General features: G+C 39.3%; 3 protein-coding genes across 6 annotated transcripts in view; 1 reads left to right on the forward strand and 2 right to left on the reverse strand.

The window, feature by feature from the left end:
• The window catches only part of arhgap9 (Rho GTPase activating protein 9), a 36,918-nt gene extending 28,573 nt beyond the window's left edge, over positions 1-8,345 (reverse strand). The window contains exons 1-2 of one of the 3 annotated variants that reach the window (XM_055221926.1): positions 8,277-8,345; positions 672-735 (exon numbers count right to left, since the gene is read on the reverse strand). The gene's annotated coding sequence lies outside the window, so the exon portion shown is untranslated. Of the gene's footprint in view, positions 1-671; positions 836-2,027; positions 2,242-8,276 lie in introns of those variants that run through there. The other 2 variants (XM_033966779.2, XM_055221927.1) reach the window with 2 other exon arrangements.
• Positions 8,346-8,801: 456 nt separating this feature from the next.
• On the forward strand, positions 8,802-18,947 carry mars1 (methionyl-tRNA synthetase 1). 2 transcript variants are annotated; one of them, XM_033966974.2, is made up of 22 exons: positions 8,866-9,039; positions 10,188-10,278; positions 10,365-10,443; positions 10,770-10,901; positions 11,130-11,205; positions 11,302-11,486; positions 11,705-11,811; positions 12,172-12,288; positions 12,365-12,568; positions 13,274-13,475; positions 13,579-13,653; positions 13,761-13,931; positions 14,314-14,409; positions 14,810-14,927; positions 14,999-15,212; positions 16,247-16,378; positions 16,495-16,599; positions 16,933-17,128; positions 17,611-17,682; positions 17,866-17,889; positions 18,103-18,234; positions 18,346-18,945. In XM_033966974.2, the coding sequence occupies exons 1-22, from the start codon at positions 8,937-8,939 to the stop codon at positions 18,490-18,492; spliced, it is 2,778 nt and encodes a 925-aa protein (XP_033822865.1). In that variant the 5' UTR covers positions 8,866-8,936; the 3' UTR covers positions 18,493-18,945. The 2 variants fall into 2 exon arrangements, with proteins under 2 accessions (XP_033822866.1, XP_033822865.1); XM_033966975.2 differs by lacking the exon at positions 17,866-17,889 and having other exon boundaries at positions 8,802-9,039; positions 18,346-18,947.
• ddit3 (DNA-damage-inducible transcript 3) lies at positions 18,947-23,286 on the reverse strand. The gene is made up of 4 exons (XM_033966978.2): positions 22,745-23,286; positions 21,414-21,469; positions 20,822-21,030; positions 18,947-20,655 (listed from the first exon to the last, which is right to left on the reverse strand). Exons 3-4 carry the CDS (start codon positions 20,975-20,977, stop codon positions 19,912-19,914), a joined length of 900 nt encoding a protein of 299 aa, XP_033822869.1. The 5' UTR covers positions 20,978-21,030; positions 21,414-21,469; positions 22,745-23,286; the 3' UTR covers positions 18,947-19,911.
• Between the last annotated feature and the right edge of the window lie 51 nt (positions 23,287-23,337).

A 23,337-nucleotide genomic window follows, 5' to 3' on the forward strand; every position in this document is an offset into this window, starting at 1 on the left:
ATATGGTTAGCTGATTTTAATGCATTTAATTATACATTGCAGTTGAAGTGGAAGTTGTAGAACGAGCAAACAGGAAACTACATAGTCACATCAAAAGCATAACCACACTTTAGGTCATATCCTTCTCAGCCTTACACCTGCTCAAGAAGAGTCAAGATTTCTTCAATAAAAGCCCTAAAATGCCTTCAATAGAGAAGCATGCAATAGTAATGACTGCCATTGCTAATAGTTCAAGTAAGTTTGCTTTATCCAGTAATCCATAATCAGTGGACGTTATTGTGGGTCAGATGTGTGGTAGGATGAGTGGTAGGATGAGTTAAACTTTACCATACACACAGTTACATACAGTTATTTCTTCTTAATAATAAAGCCAAAATGGGTTACATGAATTGATATGGCAAAAGTGGCCTGTCCTGTTTATAATTATAGGTCAGATGGCCCTAGTCAGGACACTCTTTACCACAGAGAGGGCCATATGGCATTAACAGGGAAAGATAGTATTGCCAGAAACAAAGAACTAGGGTTGGAGGACTGATCAAATCTAAACAAGACTTGGGACATTCCTATATATAGCTTTAAATGGATTTTATAACTGTCTCCCATACGACCACTCTAAATAAATGGAGTCTATTTGTGTATAAGCCAAATATAGAGATAGCGGAGTCACTCACCATAGTCTTGACTGAAAAAGGCTTTCACATCAGGGCAGTCACAATCTTCCAGTTATGTCCATGCCTAAAAATATGAAGAAAATATGTATTGAAATGATAGGAAAAGAAGATGTGATGGCTGTCTTTAAGATTATCAAAAGAACCACAGACCAGCTCACATCAAAATGCCTACAATCTCCCAAGTACAGAGCATCGAGTTAATCCAGCCCAAGAGATCCTACCTCTACTCCATGAACCTTTAGTGACCTTACCTCCCCCCATAGGAAGCATCGGAGTCGAAAACAACAGTGGAGTACTTCAGCTAAGATAAAGTGCATCAGCTGGCTGTAAAGCGTTCATGCAAATAAACTATGTGAACTTTGAAAGAGGGAGCATGCTGTTTGGAAAAGGCAAAGTAAAGCCATGTCCAGCGTGTGCACAAATGAAAGAGTTTTTGCGGCTGTAATCATTGATCGAGCCATTGATCTCACCACAAATCTGCCTGGTCAACAAGGCCACCGGACATTTGAGATTCACCACCTCAGCCAACGTAGTGCGGATGATGAAATGTGGAGAATATTGTTTTAGAAGTAATGCACAATAGTCGTGAATTAGTTATTGTGAACGGTGTGTCTGTCTGTGTAGAATTTGATTTAGAGAAATGTAATAGTTAGATTAGCCTTTATTGTCTCTGAATTGTTGTTGGAGAAGCAAAGGGCACAAAAATGTAACAACAAAAGACAACAGATAAGAAATAGTGCAGTCACTCCGCATAACATCAAAACTACACAATGCAGTAGTGGCAGTTATGAAAGAAGAACTGGCATGATTCAGAACTGAAAGGTAACACCACATTTCCTTGTTCTGGAGTAAACTGACAGAAACCGAGGCTGCCAATATGTGCAGCTAGCCTCTCCGACCACCACCAACCCTCGCACACCGCATTCGTACAAAGCTATGTGGGTAAAGTGGATTTTACCTATGACATAGCAAAGTTGGCAGATATTTGCACCATTTATAATATCAGCTATTGGCCTTAAATATCCAGCACAGGTTGATATTTACACATTTTCAATCCTTACTTTATGTATAAAATTATATCACACTATACAAATTTGCAATAAAAATAAAAATGGCATCATGTCACTGAAAGTATTAAGCAAAACTTCGTAAACCTTGGTGGTATACATTTCTGTGAGGCAAACTTTTATGATGCAGTACAGCCTTTAAAAATTCAAATGATAAGTTTTCCTCAACAGAGTGATGAACTTTAAAATGACGTGTTTGAGAAAAAGCCCAAGGCAGCTTAGCAGAAGGGATGACGCTGAATGAATACAAAACACTAAGACTAAGAGTAAACAAGCCACCGGCGTTTACCTGTGAAGCCGCTCATTTTATTTCCTGGATCAACTCACTGCCAAATACTATGAACGCTCAAATGCCGGGAGAGGTTGCAGCTGATGTCAGTTCCTCCCATATCCATATTCAGCCATACATTTGGAGCAGACGCCTTTAATAATCATCTCTACATGGTCTTCAAAGGGAAAGCAGACATGGAGCAGAGGGTAAAAGACTGAATGAAGAGTGAACATCAAAGCACGACTATAGCAAACATGCACTCACACATTCTCAAAGCTTTCTCTATATCTACATAGAAACCAGGGGGTGGGGCAAGGTTTACATATATATAAAATAAAGCATAGTGGTTATTAATATTAAAGCATGTTATGAGATGTGCGCTCTGTTAAAATAACTCCCGTGCTGTCATGCGATGTGAGTTTCTGTTTGTATTTTTGCTCGATTAGTGGTTTACCCGCCTTAGATTATGGCTTCCCACAGAGGTATAAATATGCCTCTGAACTTTGCTTCTGAACGGCTGTATTGAATTACATAAAAAAGAACAATCCACATATGAGTGTAAATAGCTTTCATGAAGTGTGTTGCAAAGTTTGTAACATTACTGTACTACTATTGTCAGAAAAAAAATGATCAACTAAAGCGTAGCCAGCTCTAATTAGAAGTTGGTGAAAAATAGAAAAATGTAACTTAAAAAATATATAGGCCTAGTCAATATTCAGTATATTTTTTCATTACTCCATAACAACAGTTGCAATCATACTATCCATGTAGAGCTGTGGATTAATTGAAAGTCAAAAGTTAGCATGTAGGCCCTGTGCCTCCTCAGCTGATCCAGTGCTGGCGTCTCTCTCATCTGTTAGTCAGGCAGGCTGTGTGAGGTGCAGAGTTGCATCATAGACTCTACATCATACATTATGGGTAAAAGGGATTGTACCGCAGCACTACATCTTTGAACGGGTACAGAAATGCCTTGAAGTTTTTCCTCAAATCAGCCCCAAACCAAAGACTGTTTTAAGACTTCACCTCAGGCCGAATAGAAACTTGAGTGCCAAACACATCTGGGGTGGATGGATTGAGAAAAATGTGCTACGAGACAAAGCCGAGGTGAATAGGCTATGAACAAATGACTGATACTTCTAGGGCTGGGTATATTTTCATATTTGGGGGGCACTGAATGTCCCCATTGTGGGACGAATACACATTGTCTTATTTTGTCTCGTGAATAATACCTTTGTGGTACCAAAACCTGAGCTGTACTTTTTGTACCTTTTCCTGTATTAACCATAATCTAGAATAACAAATAAAAATCATGGGGAAGACTGTAGTTTTCATCTTTCATTTATGGTCACACTGCCTCATAATTATTTTTGGTACCAGTACACAACCCTGGTTACTAAATATGTTTAATATTTTACACACATTACTGTACTATTAGTATTTGTACTACTATAATCATAACCCATAATAATAACATGCCTTGAAGAACATAAATTAATAAACTATAATGTATTATGACACACTATAGTGAAATGTAACTTTATACTTTTGTAATTAACATTAAAAATCAAAATACATAGAAACAATACGCATATTACAATTTATTTATTCAATGCACTCATTAATTGTCCAGCCCTGTTGTAGCCAAATTGCAGCCGTAAACGTCTCAGTTACATTTCACCATTCACTCGCTCTTCAGCCCTCCACACAACAATGCTTCTTTGTGTGCATGATTGTGTTGAAGCATGAAGGATGTGCCTCCGTTTGTCTGTGAATACATACTTCTAAGTGGCTGCACTGATGTCTTTTTCGCTCCATAAGAGACACATGCCTGAAGCCAAAACAGCCTTTCATCCTCAGAGCCATGCATTATTGATAACGGGACCACAGAGACGCACAGAGGCCTGCTGTGTGATACATGCCTGTGTGGATAGTGACTGAACAGGTGGGCTGGGGTCTCGCTCGCTGCCCGCCACTGATTAGCTGTGTAAATCGTCAAGGATCCAATCAAAAAGCAGAGATGCCAATAAAGCAGCCATTGGTCCCCTTTGTACTAATATCATGACAACAGAGCACTGGCTTCCCATCTCCACTGTGTTTTTCTCTTTTTGTTGCACATAACAAAATTTAATATGTTTGATGCCATCATTTCAAGCCAACGCTGATGCAATGTTTACAATGAGCCAAGCCTCCATCGACACATGGCAAACTTCTTCAGAGAGCAAACTATTCAAGTAGGCTTCATTTACATATAAACTACAACTAGACAGACCAACACTGAGACTCAAATGCAAAGAGATCGCTAAAGGGGGGTTTTAAACTAAAATAATTAATTCAAGCAAATTAATGCAAGAAACGGAAGGTGAAAAGGCATTACAATTAATGAGCACAAGTTTTAGTCAAAGAAGTATGGAATGAAAGATTTTCTTATTAACGCAGTAGTCTGGTTTATTGAGACCATGACAAAGGCAGGAAAGTAGAGAGACAATAATTTATCAAAACAGATTAAAAATACGTTATGTAACTATGATTTATTACTTAAGAACTATGAATGCATAACTGTATTTTATAATAATCAAATAAAATTCAAATTCAATTATTAGGATACATTCTGAGCCAGATTCCTTGACCTAACACAAAATCAATATTCTGGACATGATATCTCAGTCAATTTTTAATTGAATAACTGACTAACACAAGGGGTTTACCAGGCACACAATGAACAAGGGCCACATTCATGCTGGCTCAGATAAAAAAAAAAAAAAAATCATGAGGACAATAAAAGTGTAATTTGTCAGATTAACAAAAATATTGATAAGTACTGCAGAGGGAAAACAACAAATGTGCAGTAGCCCATTCCCAACTGTGTCGCAGCCATGCAGCCTGTGGGAATGTGTGCTACATTGATGTTTCTAATGAAGTGCACTGAGCTCCATTGATCCAGCAGGATGAGAGTGAGCTGTCAAAAGCTATCAGGGAAGTCAAAGAGCCACTTTCAGCCCTGAACTGCAGAAGATAGAACAATATCGTCAGGGCTCAGGGAAGAGCAGTGAGAACATCCCCACACCAACACTGTGAGGAACTCCATTGGTATAAAACACACACAACGTTGGAAATTAACTGGTGAGAAATCAAACAAGCAGGGCTGCAATATTAAGAGCAATAGAACCAAAGTTGTATGTTGAGGTGTGAACATTTGGAAATTGCAAAAGCTGTTTGCTATTTAATTCAATTCAAGTTTATTTATACAGAACATTTAAAACAATTTAGACATCCTGTGTAGTTACTATTAAATGCCCGGGAGAAGAGGCGCGTCTAAGTCTTAAATTGTGTTAAAGATTGAGAGGATCTGACAGGCAGAGAGAGGCTGTTCCATAGTCTTGGCGATGCCACAGAAAAGGTTCTGTCACCTCTAATCTTGAGCCTGGCTTTGGGCACAGCCAGCAGGAGCTGACCAGCTGAACTCGGGGCTCTGGGTGGAGTATAGGGCTGCAGTAACTCCCTCAAATAAAATGGACCCATAGAGTGCAGACATTTAAAAACAATCAATAACATTTTGAATTGCACTTGATATGAAATAGGGAGCCAGTGCAGGTTGTACAGCACAGGTGTGATGTGCTCTCATCTTAGTTTTCATCAGTACACGAGCTTCAGCGTTCTGGATATTCTGTAAGTGCTGCAGGGAGCCCTGATACAGCCCCACATACAAAGAATAACAACAATAATAATCCACATCACAAATGCGTGGATTGCTTTTTCAAAATCCGTCTGTGGAAGGTAAGGCTTTATTTTAGCAAGGAAGCTAAAGAAACTGGACTTTATAACAAAACTAATGTGCCTGTCTAGTTTGAACATGGAGTCCACAATCAGCCCAAGATTTCTCACTGCAGGGCGACAATAAGAAGACAGAGGACAAACACTACAATCTCAGTTTTATTTTTATTTAAGTTCAGGAAGTTTGTGCTCAGCTGAGTCTGTACATCCCTGAGACATTCCTGCAGGCTTGATTGTGGTCTGGCCGTCATTGGCAGATATATCTGAATGCCACCTGCAAAACAATGAGGTGCGGCATTTTGCTAAAAACATCATTCAGGGGAAGCATGTAAAGATACAGCATGCACAGTGTCTCCCTTAGGGCACACCATACTCTGCATGTTTCAGAGCAGTAGGAAAACAATCAGACATCAGAGACAAGTTCACAACATTAGCCCTATAAGGTCCAATAGAATCAAAAGATCCTGGCACAGACAACGTGACATAATATCTAGTGGACACAGACAAGGGTTTAGCTGTTGAACTTTTTTTTCCAAGTCAGAGAGACAGTCGCTCAAAACACGCAAAGACTATATTACAGACTGTTGAAGTTACAAGGTCCAGAACAGAAGGCAGTGGCAGTCTAAGAGTAGAGGCTTTATCCCTAAAGAATGATAAGACATTTTCACAGTAGAACATTTGAGTTACATGGATTTACACATGACTTCAAAGTACTAAAAAAAATCTGAGGTTTGTGGCAGTTTGTTGACACTAGGTTTGATACTACATGAAACTACGACATTTGAAAGATTTAAATACCCTCTGATATTCAACATGTCTATCTCTTGATAGTCACAGTTAAACTTGTAAACAGTCTTTTTTCCATTTCCTCTCAGCACATCTACATATGCGCCTGACCTCATGCGTATTGTCATTAAGCCAAGGCTGTGCTATGGGCTTTGTGCACTTTAGTCTTAATAGAGCCACTGCATCCAAAACCAAAGATTGATTCTTAAACCTGTTTAGCTGTTTATATTGTAGTTTTCTCTCACTGATTTTTCATTTTGATGTGTTTAAAATACACACCTAAGTTTAAAACTGAAAAATGAATGTCTCCGATCAGCTGCGATTTGCATTATTAAGCTGCTGTCAACTGCCAGAAGAACTGTGCCTGAAGAGGAACTAAAGCAAAAAACACAATTATAGGATTTTATCAAACAATGAAACCACCCTATTGGTGGATTTATACAACGGGTATAATAGCATAATACTAGTGAGCATTTAACGCATATTCTGTAATCAGATCAATAACTGCATAAAGAGTTCATCATAGCATTGAAGTCACACTCAGTCAACACAGACGATATCTCTGGTAACCCTATGTTCCTCAACAGTAACATTAGATGGTGGTAATAACAGTGTCAGTAATTGTTACTCAACATCTGAGGGTGGCCTATATGTACACAAGTACACAAGTTAGTTTCCTGTTAGCCCCAAAATGTGAGAGCTCAGCTCCAGAGTAATCTGACTAGTGACATGTCATGATGTGAAATGCGTCATGACTAAATCTTTCCCTGACACTAAGGCTGTCCATGGAGCGCACTAGTAATTACAGTTCACATGTAACCCCCTGCTAATACTGCCCATGCTACAGGGCACTTTTAATCAGGAAAGTTGCAACTGGAGAATAATCTTTCAGGCCTGTCGTCACAGGCTGGTGAAAAAAGGGGACAAATCTCCTGCTTTTCTTGGACTTAAGGGAGGTTATGAAACAGGAAAAAAACTGTTTCAATGGCATAATAAAGCACATTTATGATGTCTATGAAAACAAGTTAGGCTGACAGTTCATTCATATTATTATGCATAGCAAAATTTGCCAGCAACTTTATGATAAAATATAACTGGCAAAATTTTGCTAATTAGAACAGGAACCTACAGGTTAAAAAAAAAGTAAGTTGTGAATTGCAAGAGTGAGCAAAATAGTTCAAAAGAGAGAGACAGCACAGCTGTGTAGGTGTTCTTCCACAGGATATGGTTGGAAGTGGCCCAGTGTTTTCTGTGTATAGGTCTCCAGTTGACAATGAGCACTTAATGCAGAAGTGGCCACAAGTGCTTGGCAGATTTTGACAGTAGATACACCTATATGTTTACAGTAGACAGGTCTATATGATACAAACAGAAGCTTCTACAGTGAATCAAAACTTTGGTGACAACTGCACATTGATATGTATTTTTCCAAAATAATGTAGCCTTGTGCAGGCTAAAAAAATGTAGCACACAATAAATGTCGCCCAATAACCACTATAATGAGCACAACAAGGCTGTTTGTCTACTTAAACTGAATAATGAACACCAGCAGGCAACCCTTTGGGATTAATAAAAACTAAATATATAAGCCGTTATTTTAATAGATCCATTGGGCTCATAACAACATGGTCTCAATAAAAGGAGAGAAAAAAAAGTTAATATCCACCTATCATTGCAGATTAGGTACTATAAAGAAGATGCACCACTCACCGTGTAAGATGACAGCTGTGTGTTTAGTGAGTCTGCCACAGCGTATAGGCGCGTCTTGTTTGGTTTTTATCGTACTACAAATAAAAAAAACATAAATAACAAATCTGCATAGACCCTTATGCATGCACAAAAACTCCAGACGAGCACACTCACAGTCCTTTTTGAAGTTGTTCAGCACATACCATCGCACAGACTCCTGGCTCTTTAAGCGGATAAAAATTGTTTCGCACAGTACAGAATTGATACCACAAGATTGGCTGTAGTCGCCCAATATGATTTTACTCTCAGCCAATCAGATTAATGAAAGGATAAAGCAATGGGAGCGCTTGTTTTTGTTACAACAGATCCGACAGCGCACATAGGTCAATGGTGCTTCCCATAACGGGCGCTCAAGATAAATAAAACGAGCACGCTAACCGGATTTGCGCCCAACCTCCCTCAGAGGGGTTTATGGGTAGTGTAGTTCAAAATGACATCATCACAACGAGTAAAGCTCTTAATAAAACTACAACTCCGCCATTTGTAACTGGAGCAACACGGCTTGCATCAGCATGTGCAGGGGACCACACTAACCGGCAAAGTTCACCCTCATTTTTGTTGTAAAGTCAGATATTAGGATTATTAAAACAGTAGTAAACCCAGAGACGGAAAACCTGTCAAATGAAGCTGTTTTTGAGTGAAGGCAACCCTCACTGTTTGAAGGCGTTAGCCGCTGTAGAAGTGACAGGAGCTAAGTGTGATGTCCAGTATGTCAGTCACGAAGGTAAGAAAGGAGTTTACATGGTCATTTACTAAACTAAATAGGCAAAAATGTTACCCACTGTTGTCTCTGTCTGTTGTTTCTATCTGGTATAAGCTAGCATTGGCGTTAACTGATTTGTAAGGGTAAAGTGGTGTGATAGACAGCTGTCAAACAAGGCAAAGCAAGTTAATTTGTACAGCCCAATTCATACAAAAGGTCATTCAAGACACTAATTCAGACATTAAAATCACAATACAAATAATCATCACAAACTTAAAGAGTGCAGAATAAAAATATTTCAGTCATATGCACAGCTAAACAAAACTGGGAGCCATTCAGTCTCAGATCCATATGGACACCTGTTGTCCCTCTCATCTAAGAAGCACCCAGAAACACACTCATTTTCCACGACTTTGGACTGTTTACTTTCAATTGTTGTTTAGCTTGTTATTCATAATGTACAGTTTTTACTGCTGGCTACTTCTGGTCAGTTCAGTGAATGAAATGGAAGGCCCTAAAGCACAGACAAACTCAGAAGTCAACATAACATCATATGAACTACATTAGGTCATATTATAGTACACTACCTGGCCAAAAAAATGTCACACATTAATATTTCATTGGCTTGTCTTTAGCTTTGATTACGACAGGCATTCATTCGCTGTGGCATTGTTTCAATAAGCTTCTGCAATATCACAAGGTTTATTTCCATCCAGTGTTGCATTATTTTTTCACCAAGATCTTGCATTGATGATGGTAGAGTCTGAGTGCTGCACAAAGCCTTCTCCAGCACATCCCATTGATTCTCAATGGGGTTAAGGTCCAGACTCTGTGGTGGTCATCCCATGTGTGAAAATAATGTCTCGTGCTTCCTGAACCACTCTTTCACAATTTGAACCCGGTGAATCCTGGCATTGTCATCTTGGAATATGCCCGTGCCGTCAGGGAAGAAAAAATCCATTGATGGAATAACCTGGTCATTCAGTATATTCAGGTGTCAGCTGACCTCATTCTTTGAGCACAGACTGTTGCTGAACCTAGAGCAGACCAACTGCAGCAACCTCAACCTATTTGCTTAGTTAAATCCAGGTGGCAACTTTTTTTTTTTTGGCCAGGCAGTGTATGTTTTAAGCTAAACTTTAAAATATCCCTAAAACATTTGTCAACAGATAAAGTGGTGCCCTTCCTCAGCCGTCCTTCACTGCCAGCCCTGTTGTTACCCAGTGGACAACACCTGTTCAGCCCCAATGCCATTTGCCGGTCAGTACAGTAATTCTAGAGGGTCCATTATGATTTAGAACATTGCAATTTTGTGATCTTTTTCTTTTCCCTTTTTGAAATTGTAGATACATGTTTGAAGTAAGTGGACAGGATTCTAGCGCACTGTGCAATCAATGGCTTGAGTGGGAGGCCACAAATCTTCAGGTAAATATTTCTCTGTGTGGTAAAACAAGTTGTGGCACTCGGTGAATCACCTTTTTCACTTGTTTGGTCTTTATTACACAATAGACCTCAGGATTGTGTTGTTATACATCATTGAATATTCAGTTAGCCTAATGTTAAACCAGCAGAGATTTTAAGATGCTGAATACTAAAGCCAGCATTTATTCAAATTTTGGTGTTCAATGCAAAGCTCTTTATCTGTTTATGGATCAGACTTAATACCAGTGTCAGACTGCTGGATCCCTAGTTGCCATTTAATCCTATTGTTTTGGTTCATTCTAACTAAAGTATTTTTTTGTTTTTTGCAGCCTGCGCTTCTACAGGCCCTTCATGTGGCAGTGGTGCAGGGAAAAGGGTCTGAGGTGCCGAAGATCATCGAGGGGCCCTTAAACTACTTGGACCAGAACTTGAGCAAAGGGAAGACAACATATTTGACTGGAGTAAGAAGATATGTTCTAATTTAGTATAACTTACACTTCAGTAAAATTCCAGGCGATTGTGAACTGACCAAAAACAAAACATTTATGGCTTGTTAAAATGCGCAAAGATGTGAACATGGTCATAGTGTATAAATGCGTAAGTGATGTGAAGTAGTGCTTCGGTGTACTATCTGTATATAGTATATTCAGATATTGAGTTATAACTGTGACACTTTGTATCTCTTTCAGGAGTCTGTATCAGCGGCGGACATTGTCTTGTGGGCTGCATTGTTTCCTCTCCTTTCTGATTCAACAGTGCCAACAGGTGTGACTTGTTTTTAAAAAATTACAATGGTGTCATATGTTTTATATTTTATATATTAAGTGTATTTTAAATATCAATCTATACTCGTGGTTTAAGGTGAGCACAAGACTGTGGCATTATGGTTCAAACATGTGAACGGTATGAATGCTTGCCAGTCGTCAGCTCAGAAACTCCTCCAGGGAAAAGGCCTGCAGGGCACGAAGAGCTACATGCAAAAGCAGCCAGCCCCTCTGAGCAGTCACAGCAGAGACATGCAGCCAAGCACCAGCAGCCCCGTCGAGGTACCACACAGCATCCACCAAATTTTACGTTTTATATATTCAAACATTTCCGAGCGATCAGTACATCTGTCTCAAGGCACAACTGCACTTATGTAGTATAGTAGAAGGTTAAATAAAAGTTAATCAGTAGAACTTGTAATGTCTTCAACATAAACCTTGTGAAATGTCCATTATACTGTAATCTGTAATTGTATTTTGTTGTCATTACACCTGTACAGGGAGATGATGGGGAGCGCTTGGTTTCAGAAGAAGAGATGGAGGCCGCTGCTCTCAGCTATAGCAAAGGCTTAAGTACCTCACAGGATACTGAAAGAAAACATCCAATGTGAGGAAATAGGCCACTATGCTATAATGTACTTTTTTGTTCATTATAGAGCTGTATCTCGCAAACGTAGCTCAAAATTTGATACAATACCAATACATGGCTTATGATTTTGCCATTAATGTTTATGGTGATTCTAAGATAACGATCACTTATGAATCATGCTGATCTACAAATATAAAATATTAACAAAACAAATTTTAAAAATGCAACTAATTTGTTAGAACTACACACACAATATACTTTTTTAATAAACAATGAATATTTCAACAGTTTGAAATATAGGTACTGTAATCCCAATTTTTTTTCTCCAAGAAAAATGTTTAAAATGCATTTCTTTTTTTTTCCCCTCAATTTTACCAGATTGCCTCAGGAGGGCAAAAGAAACATCCTTTTAACCAGTGCCTTGCCTTATGTGAACAATGTCCCCCATTTGGGTAACATCATTGGTTGTGTCCTCAGCGCAGATGTATTTTCCAGGTTTGTAAGACTCGATACAAATACAAAATGTGATTTGTGTGTAATATAGTATAATTGGCTTAGCGTTTGAACTCAGGTATGGCCGTTTGCGAGGCTGGAACCTGCTGTATGTGTGTGGTACCGATGAGTATGGGACAGCCACAGAGAACAAAGCCAGAGAGGAGGGCCTGACTCCCCAGCAGATTTGTGACAAGTACCATGCTGTTCACTCCAATATCTACAAGTGGTTTCAGATCGACTTTGACTTCTTTGGAAGAACCACAACATCAAAGCAGACAGAGTAAGTAGGGAAATAGTTTTTGAGAAATCATATCATCAATTTCCATTAATTTAATTTGGGAAAACATGTATACTTATGAATTCATTTATATATAATACATGAAATGAAAAAAGCCTTTTAAAAATATATTTCTAGACACATCATCATCACAAACAACTTACACATACACAAAGGTGCATACATTAACACACACCAAGTGGATGGGATAGGATGTGTATATGTATGTGTATATATATATGTGTGCGTGTGCGCGTCCTACACCATCCTATAAATGTAACTTTAAATGTCTCTTGCACAGTTTGGATTGAAGAGAAGGAATTAATGTTTGTCTCCAAAAAAAAAAAAATTGTATCACTTTTAAAAGTAATATGATTTTAGCATCCTATAAGAACATATTATTGAATTTCCACTGCATTGCTTTGTGATTGTGGTAACCTAATGAAGGATTGCTGATATTGGGACATGATCAGATATTACAGTGTGCATTTCAGAGTTTATGATTTTTTCTATTATCGAATTTGAAAACAATATATAATCAAGTGAGTAAGAATTATGAACTTAGAAGAGTAGAAGGTGTATTCATGAGAGGAAGGGTCATTCATCCCTCATTCTTTAACTCCATAAATGAGGCAGAGAGAGTTCTGTGTGCTTAAAAAAAATCCCTTGAAGAGAACATTCAACTTTATGTATTTATTTTTTCCTCAGAATAGCCCAAGACATATTCTGGCGCCTCCACAAACATGATTTCTTGGTGGAGGACACAGTGGAGCAGCTCAGATGTGAAAACTGTCAACGTTTCCTGGCAGATCGTTTTGTTGAAGGCACGTGCCCTTTCTGCAATTACCCAGAGGCCCGTGGTGACCAGTGCGATAAGTGTGGCCGACTGATCAATGCTGTGGAGCTCGAGGTAAGCCCTCGCTCATTTTGACCCATACATCATTTGTCAATTTTAACATGATTATAAGTACAGTATGGTAATATGTTTTAATTTATATTGTTTGCCATTGTAGGAACCACAGTGTAAAGTCTGCAGGCAGACTCCAGTCATCCAAACCTCCAAACATCTGTTCCTCAACCTGCCAAAGGTATTATAAATTAGTTGTGGATTTTTTACACTAATTTGATTATTTAATACATAAAGCATTCCAGTTCCCCTGTCTGTAGAGTGGTAAAACATTATTTTTCTACCTAGTTGGAGACACAGTTGGAACAGTGGCTAGATAAGTCAACCAGTACTGGAGACTGGACAGCAAACGCAAAGCAAATCACCCGCTCCTGGTTGAGGGATGGACTCAAACCTCGCTGCATCACCAGGGACCTACAGTGGGGGACACCAGTGCCTCACCCCGACTTTAAAGAAAAGGTTAAAAACACAACTGTTTGCATGTTTTATTTTGGTAAAGATTATGACATATTTGATCTCGGTACAAGGGCTGCAAAATTTGAAAACAAGAAAACTAACTGTATTTTAGTAGAGTTTCGCTGTTTAGGAAATTGCAAATCTCCAGATTCAGTTCACACAGTGCAAGATTGAATCACATCCAGCATTGGCATTCTTCAGAAGACAGCAATTTAAACTGATTAACTAATATAAAATTCCCATACACTTCAGAACATGTTTGTCGAGATTTTATTACAGGGTTTTCCACTAAAAGACAAGGCATTTTGTTTACAGAGAACATTGTATGATTTAAAAAATGGCCTTGCCACTACTGACTAAAATGTTATCTTTCCCTGTTTTACAGGTGTTCTATGTGTGGTTTGATGCACCTATTGGGTATCTGTCGATTACTGCCAATTACACTGACCAATGGGAGAAGTGGTGGAAAAATCCTCAACAGGTATCACTCATTTTACTCTGGCCCTGGTTATCAAAACACTTATTGCTCAGAACATATATTTACTTAAAGTGCAATTAAACATGCCACTCAGTAGGTGACCAACACCGTGTAAACAAGGCTTCTAGCCACAGGCCCCCATCCTTGATCATCTAGAGATGACTAATTAAAACTCCCATATTTTTTGATGGTGATGACCCATTAGAGTTTTGGATCGTTTTAATCTCCCTGACTCATTCCTCTCAGTCTAAAACTATGGACTGAGTGTGTGTTTGTGTGTGTGAGAGAGAGGGAGAGAGGTGGGGTTGGGGAAGAGCTGATAAGTCCTCTTTGAACTGGATGATCTCATGATGATCTAATATGATGTCATCCTCACGTTGCAGTGTTTCTTCTTTGCCACCAGGTGGAGTTGTACAACTTCATGGCCAAAGACAACGTTCCCTTCCATAGCGTTGTCTTTCCCTGCTCCCTACTGGGAGCCCAGGACAACTACACTCTGGTCAATCACCTTGTGGCCACAGGTAAAAAAAAATTTAAACTCACATAGATGGCAGCTTATGATCTATAAATAAACAATGAAACTCTATTGCAGAGTATCTGAACTATGAGGACACCAAGTTTTCCAAAAGCCGTGGTGTTGGTGTGTTTGGGGACATGGCCAAAGACACAGGGATTCCATCTGATGTGTGGCGCTTTTACCTGCTCTATGTGCGTCCAGAGGGGCAGGACTCTGCCTTCTCCTGGGCAGATATGGCTATGAAGAACAACTCAGAGCTGCTCAACAACCTGGGCAACTTTATCAATAGGTTTGTTACAATAATATTACTATTTTAGTATTTATAACAAAATATCAGGCTGAATTAGCATTTTTGCTGGGAAAACACGCCAAAATAGCCAGCTATCATAAGGATTGTATTTTTATTTATTATTATTTTTTATTTCTTTTTTTATGGAGTAAAATTCACATACTCCATATGCCTGTATTATATTTGACATGAGCATTCATTATGTAACAAGTTATTCGATTGAAAGCCTCTAAAAGTGGAGAAACTATTACGAGAGTCTCACCCTAGTTTTCTAAATTTGTTTGGGATGGTGTAATTTAGCCTCAATTAAAGTGCCTCAAATAATTTTTAAAGATCGGGGATAAATCCTACATCAAAGATTTTTCTCAGTAGCGTTCCGCTGGAGTACCTTGATCTTCCAATTGGTCTCGGGCAGCTGATGCCTAATTGGCTCAAAAATATCTGGTAGATTGCATAAGGCCTAAGGTGGCAGAGGTAGAAAATATTCTGCTTCAAAAAATAAATTGTCCTTGCCTGAATCTAGTCCCTGAGCCAGTAGGACAACTTGTGGAAGTTTGGAGTGAAATTGATCAAATATGGCGGTGGCAACTTTACTAATCAAACAGTTAAAAGTCATATAGTCAGGGAAAGTTGGTATTTATGAAGATGCCTGTTTTTTGAGTTGCCGCTGTACTAAGCATTCTGTTTGGATAGCCCCTCCTCGGGGGCACCAGGATGCGTAAACTACAGTGTACTATGTTTCATCATACATGACAAAAATGGAGCATGCCATGAACAGCCTTTTGTTGCACACAAAACTTGCTTCGGCTGTTATTTAGATGAAATATGAAAGCTGTGGGACAGTTATTGCAGCAGTATTGTTCACACTATGTATTACACAAACGGTACATCTGCAATCAACTAATTTATACCTCTTAAGGTCTTCTTGACTGTCTTGGTCTCATTCATTTTTGAATGAATGTTTACAACATCATTTTGTGTGATTTTGATTATTTATATTTCCGTCTCACCCTTCCCCCTCTTTCATCACCCAGAGCTGGCATGTTTGTCACAAAGTTCTTTGAGGGCTGTGTGTCTGTGATGGACCTTCAGCCAGAGGATAAGAAACTCCTCGCTCTGGTGGGCTGGGAGCTGCAACAGTACATTCAGCTCATGGACAAAGTCAAGTAAGGAATTTCTCCGTGTATCCGTCTCATAAATGTATCTTAAAGAATCATTATGGAATTTTACAATACAGTTATTTAAATGTACTTTTCTGCTCATTTATATATTATGTCTACAGACTCCGTGATGCTCTCAAGCACATATTGAATATCTCTCGGCATGGCAACCAGTACATACAAGTAAATGAACCCTGGAAGAAGATTAAGGGAGGAGACAATGAAAGGTCCATTTAGTAAAAATATCTTTTAAGTGCAGCATTAGATTACAGATTTAATATTTATCTCTGAGTCCTGTTATAAGACTGTATTCTAGTCCCTTTAAATTCCTTACTGATGCTATAATAATGCTATCTTACAGCCCTGTATCAGTCTAAAGATCCTGGTTCTATAGATGAATTATCTAATTTAGTTTAATACTCATCCGTTTTTTAAGTCCAAGCGGAATACTCTGTGCCTCTTACTTTGCCTCTTATTATTAAATGTGTATCTATAAATTATCATGTTTCGGGTCATAAAATATTTGATGTGTGCCTTAAGTTTTTGTCTTTATTTTTAAGGCAACGTGCTGGCACAGTTACCGGTGTGTCTGTCAACATCTCTTGCTTGCTGTCAGTGATGCTTTTGCCATACATGCCAACTGTCAGCCAAACTATCCGGGATCAGCTCAACGCCCCTCCATCCTGCATCAGTACCATGTTGCAAGGCTCTGGCACCTTTGTGTGTGCCTTGAGCGCAGGCCACCGCATTGGCACAGTGAGTACACGGACAGGCCCTGCACGTCCAGCCCACACCTGTAGAACCTCCAACATGTTGACGAAGGGTGATACAATGAGGATGCAACAGTGTGTCAGTGTTTTCCTACTCAAGACTCTGGATTTGTATAAGCGCACACATGCTCAGACTTAATAGCCTAGAGGCTGTTTCCAGGCCTCTGTCATTGGTCAGGTTTCTCTCGGGCCACTTGTCCCTTTTGGCCTTTTTGTAATGGCCAGCAGAGTGTTTGTGCTTATACTCTTAAAGTTTATATTTGTATCTAACAAAGATTAAGACTAAGAAGAAACATTAATAAAAATTCTGTTGATGATGAAATTTGATTCAGCACCCAGTTGTTTTTTCTCTTTTGATATATAGTAAAGGTGCTCTTATCAATGATTTATTACATTCAGAGATGACAAACAAACATTAATTAAATTCTTGATGGTGTTTATATTAGCATTTTTATTTGTATTCCCTAGGTTAGTCCGTTGTTCCAGAAACTGGAGGCCGAACATATTGAGACTTTAAAGAAGAAATTTGGTGGACAGCAGGTATTTAATGAAGTGTCTTTCCTTGTTAGAAATGATAATCAGTTACAATATAATGCATTATAATTGAAACCAGGTGTGTGCAAAAGTTAACTTTAGTTGTAAATCAAATCAATCATTAATTACAATCAAGGTAATTAAATACTTACAGTAATTTTAAACCTGTTCTTAACCACCTGTCCATAGGAAGATGAACCACCAAAGATACAGGTATTGCGTGGTGTTTGTGCACTTCACATCGCTGACATTCTTTCGATGTTGAATGCACTTTTCTTAACAAAGTCCATAATATTTTTACATTTTGTGTTGCGATGTTTGTGCATGATTTGCAACTCTCAAATTAATGACTTAATTTGTTATGAGTGATTGTTATAAGTGAAATTTTGTCGTCATTTACAGAAAAATTCTTATCATTTTTGTCAGCCCAAATCCACAGCTCCAAGTACTGCCAGTCCTCAGCCCGCTGTGGTGCCCGCTCCAGCCACTGAGGCGATTGTGCCGGGCGGAGTGAACCCCGAGAAAGCCAAGCTGCTCACACAGGCAGTGGCTGAGCAGGTATGAAATTCAATTAATTTTCGGTCAAATAAGAAAAAAAGACGCAAATGTAAATTGTCCAAGTTTTGTTGTTATTATTAAATAATAAATATATATTTTCTTCTTGTACAGGGGGAGAAGGTGAGAACGTTAAAAGCCCAAAAAGCGGAAAAGGCTGTGGTCACTGCAGAGGTGGCCAAATTGTTGGACCTGAAGAAACAGCTGGCAGCGGCTGAGGGAAAGAGCCCTGAACCTGCACCACAGAAGAAGAAGAAATGAGACAGAAAGGAGGAGTGTGGAGGTTAGTCAGGGAACAGCGGTTTGAGATATCATACAGGAGAATGGGAACAAGCAGTACACTAAGAGATGAGGGTATTAGCTTAAGGCAAAGCCGTAACAGGATCTAAGACAATGTGCTACTGGCACCGAGGACTAATGAAATGCTGGATAGGCCGACAGGGAAATGAAAACATACAAAGACGGAGTCAAATGAATACAGCTACAGAATGGAGGGATTTGGACAAATCCCTCCACCAAAAGAAACTGATTTTATACTCTTCCTCCAATGGTTTGCATTAGCATTGTGAGGTGTGTTGTGCGCTCAAAGGTGTTTATATCATCTGGAAACATATTTTGCCTTTTGCTACAAATGCACTTAATAAATTGTGCCTCAATCATTCATATATTTTACGAATAATTATGCATCCTCCAACTTTGAATAATAAACTTTGGATCTGATCTTTTGTTTTACTTTTATTGTAAAATTGAGATTACAGGTAGTTACAAAATAATCAGTATGGGGAAATACATGTTATGCCATAAATGATACGCGCCATGCACAATTTTCGACATTTTGCAATTTACAACAAGAAAATACCAGTGAATATATGTCAGAACATGACAGTTAAAGCCATTACAGTACGTATATGATACAGCATTATATAAAAATAGTAAATAATTGAGTTACACAACTGCGTTCTATTTAAAAATCCCATATTGATAGAAAAGGTCAGCTTAGAAAGTTTAGCCAGTCTCTACTGCTTTATCTAAGACACGGACACAAAGCTATAGTTAAAAAAGTAAGAAAAGGTACAATTTCTTTTTCCAAAAAGTTATCCTCACATACTCTCACTGTTCTGGGCACTTTTAAGGATTACCTGAGCTACATAATATCTGCAGATTGGGACAGATAATCTCTAATAGCCATCTTGCAGCCCTTTATGTAGAAGGGGTAACAATGTGTTGCAAAATGGTGGGAAAAGGCTTCCAACATAGTTTTCTCTGAAATACACTCTCCTCTCATTTGTCCTATGCCCTACTTTAGTGAAATGACAAACTGTTCTTCAACAGTTGCATTCAATCAGACATATGACAAGCATTCTTACTCCTGACATTCACAAAACACTCAATAAGTAGCACTTGGATCCATGTGTTCTTCCTTTCCTTAATACATACTGTGTCTTTATTTGCCGCATTGCTGTTGCAGCCTTTTCTCTCGCTGCCCTTCTGTCCTAGACTTTCATCATTCTCTTTCTTCTGGTCTTTTATAAAATTCTTCCTCGTCCAAAATTCAGCATCCCAAAAAATATCTTTGGTTTCCTTTTTTATTTATTTTTTTTACAACATAGGACTTTCCATTTTTTTTTCATATCAAACCTTTTCCCACCAATGCCAATTTAAACTGTGTTGATTGCTGCTTCATTTCCTGGTGTTGACTAGTCTCTCAATCAGGGCTCGACGGGTCCTCTGTACCTCCTCACCGAGCCTCTCGATCTCTGCTTTCAAACGCTCATTTTGCTCAGTCAGCTCCTGGACCTTCCTCTCGTTCTCCTGTTCCCGCTCCTTGCGACTCTTTTTGGCCGATGTGTAAGATGAAGATGTTCTTGGTGTGGTCAATGAAAAAGGGGACAAGGCACCATTGGCCCTCTCGCTGCAGCTCCTCTTGCGTCTCCCCAGGCGGGAGGACTGATACACAGATGGAGAGGACACAGGAGAGGAGGGTGAAGAACAGTTTTGTGATGGCGACTGAGAGGCTGAAGAGGAACAGGAGGGTGAATCTGGGACACAGGGTAGCTCCTCCTCACTAGCTGAAGGAGACCCAGGGTGGACATGAGTGCTCTGATGGTGGTGGTAGTAATAGCCCTCTCCGCTTTGATCCACCAGCCCCCCATCACTCAGCAATGCAAAGAACTCAGGAGGCAGCAGGTCACTGCCCCCTCCTGTAGAGCTGTCTCCACTTCTGCCTCTCTCCCCCTCACCCCTCCGCTCCTCTGCCACAGCTGGACTCATGCAGGAAGAGGAGGATGAAGATGAGGAAGAAGAAGTGTGATGAAGAGCCTGGATCTCTGTTGCCCTCTGGACACCTTCACTCCACGTCTGACTTCCGTCCGACAGCCATGTCAGAGAACAACTCTCCAGGACGTCCAGAAATTCTGGCTCTTTCTACAAATCAAAATGAAATGTCAATAGTTGTCATAATCTGTCAAAAGTGAGGAATAAGTTGGGTTTAAATTATTTATAGCTAGTGCAAAAATGAAAAGTTGCGAACTGGTACATCCAAAAGCAAAGTAAGTAAAGTACTCTGTAACTGGGCGTAAAGGCGACTGACCTCTGTACAGGTGGGTGCACGTGCCAGTTTGGCCCCTCCTGTGTCAGAGCCCAGAATGTCCTGCAGGTCCTCATACCACGCCTCCAACTCTGCACCACACAGTGGCCCCACACCAGGGGGGTACGGCGGGGGCAGGTGTAGCCACTCGGCAGTCATGATGCCAGTCACTCACAAAGCACAGAATCCTGGCTACACAGTTCACACTGGACCTGTGAATACACACGTGAGGATGTGAGCCAGAGGCAGCAGAAGTGTGAAATACATCGTTAAGTCTGCTTTAGTCACTCAAAGCTCTCAAGTCAGCTGTTATAACAAAAGTAAAAAAAACCTGCTAAAACTTCTAATTTAAGTCCAGTACAAATTATCTGTCAGTTTTTATAGAATTCTACATGATCAAGTTGTCAAAATTTCCATGTCAGTTTTAAGAGTATATGACATGATCAGCTGCAGAGAACTAAAATCAATTACTACTTGAACTTTAGTTAAAAAGGTATATATATAATGTGTATAAATGGCTTAAATGTTTATTAATACTATCAAAAATGGTTATTAAACTTTGTGAATCACAACCTATGATGAGAAGTGCATTTACCTTGTCACTCTTGATCAAGTGAGCCAATTAGTTGGAGATAGCTTGTCCCAACAATTCTGGAAAAAAAAAAAAAAAAAAAATAGACAACAATTAATCAGTCTCTAACACATTTTTAGAAAACTGAAACCTGCTGAGATGCCAGTATTAAAATGATGATTTGCACAAATGAAGACACCTGCTGTAGACAAAGGATTCAAGTTAAACCTACATTAAAAATGTTTTATTTTTTCGTATTATATAATTTGTTTAGTGTTAATATAAATGTTTGAAAGAGACTAGTAAAATGAACAATACAATAGATGATTACTTAATTCCTGTAAACAAAGAGCGAAGCGTTCTCTACGGCGCCCCCTGCTTCTCACAGTCTTAAAAACACCATGGCTCTGATAAACAAGTGGCCGACACAAAGATAAGAGAAAACCCCATCCACTCATTCTCCAGAGCTGACACTTCATCTCACTTTTGATCAACAATTAAACCTGTATTAATTGCTTTTCCTTTTGTCTCTAAAGTCAACCAAAACGTAGAATAGGGCCATTATTTTTCAATTGGCTAGAATGAAATTTAGTCTTGACTATAAAACACTGTCTACATTTCTTTACAGTCCTTCCTTGGAAACTTGAACAAGTGTGTCCGGCTGTGAGTGCGCAATGGGGAAACTGTAAAAGTTAGAGGTTTTAGAAGAAATGCTGTTTATTTGAAACTAAAGGGCGTGCGAAATAGAAAAAAAAATGCCTTTGGTTGAGCTTGAGTCTTGTCCACTGTACGCCAGCACAATTACGTCATGGAAATCAAAGTCCAGCAGAAGAATGGGCGAAACAAAAGGAAGCGCGTCCAGAAAGAAAAACACTCAAAACTCCTCATAGTAATGTCAATCACACTTGAGCTTTTTAACTCGAAATAATCACCACAATCCGTACAGCAGCCGTGTAAATCATTTGTGGATGTATGTGGCTTTCTCATGATCAGCTCAGTAAATGATTTGTCATTTTTAAACTTCATTAAAAATCACTTTGAAAATTTAATTACTGTGAATTCAAGACAAGCTGAATTAATTTTAAAAAGGGGACTGAAGTAGGTCCTCCCAAACTTTCTCCTCAGTCCATGCTCTCCGTGGACTGATCCCACCGCTCAGTTTACAACAAACTACAGCCCAACAACTCACTGTAGACTGATCCACACAGCTGTTTAGTCTAAAAACAGATCTGGGATTTGTGCCAAAAGTGCCAACATTGTTTTTCCCCTTTAAGTCCAGCAGGGTCTTGAACTATGCCATAAGTTTTCTGGATAATCACATAAAGTCAGTAAAAAAGGATAAGAAGCTGACTTACCCTTTTTCTTCTATTCGCTCGTCTCCTCGACTGTCTTGAACTCGAATGTGGTTGTTTTAGTAAAAATTGGTGATAGCTCATGTTAACCATTGTTCAGTCTTGACAGCTGAATGTGGCTTTTCGGAAACTCCCGGTGGTGTTTATATTGAGAGCGCAGCCAACCAAACCTGACAGGGGCAGGCTCTGGAGGAACAGCCTACCCTGCAGCCCATGGATGACTCTCCAAAGGTTCAATCACAGAAGCAGACTTTAGATCTTCTCCTTGACGACAACCAATAGAATAATCAGACTGGTGCAGAGGGAGGGACGTGCAGGAGCCAGCTGGTTGCTCCTTCACCAGCCGTATAGTTTGTACGAGGAGCAATTGTGATGCAGTCATAAGACGGCCAGGACGAATTTGGGGCGTATGGGAGTCACATGAAAGGAATGATGCAATGCTTGGCAACCAATTTCTAGCTGGGGATAACACCAGCAGAATCAGAACATGTTTTATTAAACAGTGTTGGCTCTAACAAAAATCTAAAAATATACACATATGCAAGGATATCTAATGTCGAAGAATTGTTTGTTTACGCAACAAAATACTTTAATCA

The sequence above is a fragment of the Periophthalmus magnuspinnatus genome, chromosome 5 (genome assembly GCF_009829125.3).
Source record: "Periophthalmus magnuspinnatus isolate fPerMag1 chromosome 5, fPerMag1.2.pri, whole genome shotgun sequence".
NCBI lineage: Eukaryota > Metazoa > Chordata > Actinopteri > Gobiiformes > Gobiidae > Periophthalmus > Periophthalmus magnuspinnatus.

Excerpts from the sequence above, each read along its gene's own strand:
- mars1 (XM_033966974.2), top strand. The coding sequence starts at position 8,937 with ATGAAGCTGTTTTTGAGTGAAGGCAACCCTCACTGTTTGAAGGCGTTA. Across the intron at positions 14,410-14,809 it reads GGTGGAAAAATCCTCAACAG|GTGGAGTTGTACAACTTCAT; the intron begins GTATCACTCATT and ends CTTTGCCACCAG. Across the intron at positions 18,235-18,345 it reads CACAGGCAGTGGCTGAGCAG|GGGGAGAAGGTGAGAACGTT; the intron begins GTATGAAATTCA and ends CTTCTTGTACAG.
- ddit3 (XM_033966978.2), bottom strand. The coding sequence starts at position 20,977 with ATGACTGCCGAGTGGCTACACCTGCCCCCGCCGTACCCCCCTGGTGTG. Across the intron at positions 20,656-20,821 it reads GTGCACCCACCTGTACAGAG|AAAGAGCCAGAATTTCTGGA; the intron begins GTCAGTCGCCTT and ends TTTGATTTGTAG.